The sequence below is a fragment of the Drosophila subobscura genome, chromosome O, assembly GCF_008121235.1.
Source record: "Drosophila subobscura isolate 14011-0131.10 chromosome O, UCBerk_Dsub_1.0, whole genome shotgun sequence".
Taxonomy (NCBI): Eukaryota; Metazoa; Arthropoda; class Insecta; order Diptera; family Drosophilidae; genus Drosophila; species Drosophila subobscura.
In genome coordinates, this window is record NC_048533.1 from 27203752 (window position 1) to 27208687 (window position 4936).

General features: G+C 44.7%; 1 protein-coding gene across 1 annotated transcript; it reads left to right on the forward strand.

The window, feature by feature from the left end:
* Positions 1-228: 228 nt before the first annotated feature.
* LOC117898097 (farnesol dehydrogenase) lies at positions 229-4156 on the forward strand. Its single transcript, XM_034807277.1, has 5 exons — positions 229-442; positions 501-666; positions 733-859; positions 3562-3697; positions 3894-4156. The coding sequence occupies exons 1-5, from the start codon at positions 305-307 to the stop codon at positions 4068-4070; spliced, it is 744 nt and encodes a 247-aa protein (XP_034663168.1). The 5' UTR covers positions 229-304; the 3' UTR covers positions 4071-4156.
* Positions 4157-4936: the final 780 nt, after the last annotated feature.

The following is a 4936-nucleotide window of genomic DNA, read 5'->3' on the forward strand; positions in this document are numbered from 1 at the left end:
GAAAGTACAGTGGGGTCATAGACGCGAAAAAATTGTCAAAAAAGGTTGTACAAAAATATGCCTATGCTATATAAATCGAAGTCGTATAAATTTTGGTCATTGTTTTTACAAGATCAACCTAATTAATGTCACTTTTAGTGCACATTCTCTTCACGTTATGCCCACGGTGCTGTGCTATGGCTGCTTACGCTGGATCCACGATCGCTGGCAGCATCCCCAGGCAGTTGCTACCGGCACACGAAGCTGCTAGGTTGTCTCCACTGTTACAGCTCCCTAAAAATTGTCAGTCTTTTGCTTCTAAGCCATGGATAATTCCTACTGGCGAAACAAGGTGGCCGTGGTAACGGGCGCCTCAGTAGGCATTGGTGCCAGTACGGCTGTGCTCTTGGCCAATGCCGGCATGACTGTCGTTGGACTAGCACGGCGAGTGCAGCTCATTGAGGTGAGAAGTGAATATTCAACATACGTACATACGTGAAGCTCTCGGCGATATCTCGTAGGCTCTCAACGATCAAGTGAAAGGCGAGGGAAAGATCTTGGCCCATGAGTGCGACTTAAACGATGAGCAGCAGTTGACCAGCGCCTTTGCCTGGCTACGCGAGAAGTTCCAATGCATTCATGTCCTTGTCTGCAACGCTGGCATCCTAAAGGCAAACTTTCTCAGTGGTTAGTGTCGATTTAAACACGTTTAATCTTGAACAACAAAAAACCTTCCCTCCATCACACTCCTAGAGTCAACGACCAAGGACATTAAGGAGCTTTTCGATACGAATGTGGTGGCCACAGCCAGCTGCCTCCGGGAGGGTCTAAAGCTGATGGCTGCAGCTAATGCTCGTGGACATATTGTGGTCATGAATAGGTGAGTATCTTTTCAGGATATTCATGCTAGCCAAAGGGTCAATTAATATTCTTGGAAGTCATTACTTTCACATTAACCAGTTGGAGAAGTCCTTTGGGTTGGTAATAATGTTATTTCAAGCGAGGTTCCTTTCAGTCTCTCTTCGGTGAACTTTATCTCTTGATACTAAAAGTGAAATCAAAACGAAACCACAAAACATTCATTTATTAACAATTCTGAATAGACATATGTATGTACAAATGCTAGTCTTTGGCAATTGTTTTATGGTTTTCTGAATACTGCTTACCCTGCTAAAATACGAAAATTAGGCTTAAACTGAAATGAATGCTTGCCCCCCCCCACAGCCACAGCAACAGCCACACATGAATACGTCCATATCCATATAAATGTGTGTGTGCATAGCGGAAGAGAAGGTAAATCAGTTAGCACACTCGCACCTATTTGTATTATAGCTTTGCTTACATGGGAAACACGGGTTGACCAAAAGCTTCTGCCTTGAGTGCCAAAATATTTGCCAAAATATGTCGTGGGGGGAATGCGTGAGTGGGTGTGTCCGGTCGGGGCGTAATGAAAGTGCAAACAGGGGGCAGCCAGGCTGCCATGCCCGATGTTGGTCAATGCATGCATGTTGCATGAATCGCGCAAAAAGGACTCTGCTCCTCCTAGCCCCCTGTTGCTGACGTGATGGTTGGGGTTGGTGCAGAATAGCGAGTGGGGCTGGTGCGTTATTTAAATTAAATTAAAAGCCATGCGGCAAACAAACAGCACAACAGCACAAACATTTATTGATATTTAAATGCTGAAAGCAAAGAGAGTGACAGCAAGGGTGGGAGCCAGCGAGCAAGAGGGAGAGATGGAGAAAGAGAGGGACAGATAGGCGGACCTGTTAGGGTGACCAAGCACAAGCCAAGCTCTTCCTGTTCAATCATGTTCATTTCTCTCGCTGCTGTTGCTTCTGCAATACCCTTGGAGAGGGTGTCAGGACTTTACAACATCCTTCTGCAGTAGCATATACAATTCATAATCTGTTTGTACATCTATCAGAGCTTGGGAAATAGCATCAACTTAAATGCTCTTTGGGTGAAATATTTTATGTTAGCTTCTTTTTACGAGGGCATCTAAAGCTGCGGCCTTGCAGCTGGACTCCTTTCCTGTTGTTGTTGCTGTTGTTGTGCTTTTGCGGTGTGGGTGTGCATTAAAAGCTTTGCATGCCCAATGTGTTTGCACAAACAACTCCAGAATCCAGCAGCAACAGCCGCAGCAACACCAGAACCCCAGAACCCCAGAACCAGAAACAACAACAACTCAATTATTCAACATAATTAAGTATTTTGCATTAAGCTGAATGCGTATTGCATTTGCATTTTCCATTCAGCCTCCCCGCAGTTTGCCCAGCCACCCATCCACCCAACTGCCCAGCCGCTCGTCGATGATTTTTATTATTTCATGAATTCCAATGCGCGACGCATTTAAAATCAAAAATGTTGCGCATTAAGCCGAATGTTTGATTTGCGCTATGGCTTTAATTTCAAATTGCATTGATTTAATTTTAATGAAATTTACTTGAGTGCACAAACGAGAGTGCGAGTACATATGTACATACATACATACATATTTACATATTTACCACATGGAGCCCAATAGCAGATAGCAATTATTGCCGTTCGCCCATGAGCAAATGGATAAATTGAATAATTGCGTAGACGCACTGTGGGCGAGCCTGTTTTTCCATGCCAAATTCATGGAACAAAATTTGTATGCCGAGTTCTATAAAGTCAACATTTTATTGATTATAGGGCAAACGGATGGAAATTGGGAGTGGAATTTGACTCAGTTATTCCCTTTATTTATGAGCTGCTTTTAAAGACACTCAATCCATAAATGCAGAACGCATTTTTCCGCCATAATGAGCAACGGACATGGACATATTGTCAAAACCGAATACAATTGAGCAGTGGAAAAGGAAACTTCGAAATTCGCAAACGTTAATTAATGAGAAAATGTATTTATTTGGTGGGCGGTGCATTGGGAGTCAAAGACAATACACGGGCCGAGCGGAGTCGAAGCCGAAACTGTCCACTGAGGCGTTGCTAATGAGCGTGTGACGCTGTGGGGTGGGCCAGTGGTCGTCAATATGCATTTCGCTTAATGTCAATGAAATAATATTAAGACTTAATTAATTAAAAAAAGTGCACAGGGATGGATGCTGGCTGGACGATGGCGTGGCTGAAGCTGAAGCTGAGGCTGAGTATGCAGCTGTTTGCTTTAAATGCTCTCGTTCCCGAAAACGTATGGCTACGGTCACCTTGACGGTAAATTAAAAGAAGTTTACGCAATGTTTGCACAAAATGCACGGCGACATGCAGGCAGATGGGGCGAGACAGGACTCCGACTCGAACACGGACAGGGACAGGGACACGGACACAGGTACCCGGACACATTCTTTGAGGCATGCAAAGTGTGGATTGCAGGCGGTGGGGTTGCGTGTGGAGACCGTGTCAGCTGCTGACCGCCATTTTTCGTAAGTGTTGCTGCTGCTGCTCCGAGCTCTCTCCTGTCTGTGTCTCTGTCGCTGGCATTGTTTTTTGTTGCTGTTTTAAGTGCTTAAATCCGTTATGTTGACTTTATTTACCCACACTCACGCACACACACTCTGTCTGCTCTGCCTCCTTACGTACCTACACTGCTGACGCGTTTGACAGCGTCCTCGGCCATCGCATACCGGAAGTGCCGGTACCCTTATTCAGCGTTTATCCGGCCACGAAGCATGCAATTACGGCACTCTGCCAAACGGTGCGCCAGGAAATACATTTTCTCAAATTAAATATTAAATTAACGGTAAGTTAAATGCAGTGCATACATGGCACTCCCCTCCACTCCACTCCACTCGTCCCCATCGATAAGACCACCCCACATTTACCCCCATCGACAATCGGCAATCACCAACCCAATCCATTCACGAAAATTTGCATGGCCATCAAACATGACGAACGCGTCTGGTAACCAAGCAGTACTCGTCTTTATCCCCCACCAGAGCATCTGTCCTGGCATGGTGGACACGGATTTTCTCAGTGTTTACTCGCACGCGGTGGCCGAGCTGCCCAAACTGCAGCCCCTGGACGTGGCCAAAGCCGTTCTGTATGCACTCGATACGCCCGATGGAGTTCAGGTCGAGGACATAATCCTGCAGCAGATGCGAAAGGTTAATTAATGTTCCCAGTACAACGATGGACACATTTTACCATGCAGATAAAACATGCATTTCACTCCTAATTATCTACACAATTTCTACGCAATGTTTCATCACCTAGACATATTTTTTATGCTCTTAAACTCCCATTTAATTTGAATAAATGTTCGTAAAGATGCGGAATTTTTGTTAAGTTAAGCATCTTTCATGCTGAAAATTAAACTATTCATATGAAATGTTATCTTAGACTTTAGCTATAGCTTACATTTCATTTTGATTTCGTTACACTTGAAATTCCTTCGCACAAAAGGCAATCCTTGCTCTGTTTTTCTCATCAAGTGCTTGACACATTTTTGCCTACGTGCAGACATGAGCATTATCGATAATCTGGCATAACATATTCCATTATACTTTGATTGTTCCCTCAACAACAGGCCATGAATATTTGTATTGGTATTCGAGTATTAGTTTTCCACCTGACTGGCTGCTCCGAGTCTTATCGTATTTTTGTAATTACTGAACAAGAGACTCGGTTTCAGAGCGGTTGGATGGCACATCGATGGCTTCATGTCGCCGCATGCCTCAGTGGGTCTGCTGGCAAATCAAAAATCAACTTTATCTAGACTCGAGGAAAGTATTTGCATGCCAGCAAGCCGAAACCGAAGATATTCAAGCGGCAAATACTGAAAACCACAACGAGTGGACTGAGAGGGGCAGCTCAAAAAATGCACATAAACGGGACAGAGCAACGTTGCAGTTGACAGTCGTAAAATGCAGGTGCAGCTTAGCCAGGATGGGGCCAGGAGGAGCTGATAGTCGTGAATGCTGTCACAACGAGCCTTTTGTGCATCCACAGATGCAATCGGGCACAAGTCAAGCAATTGTTT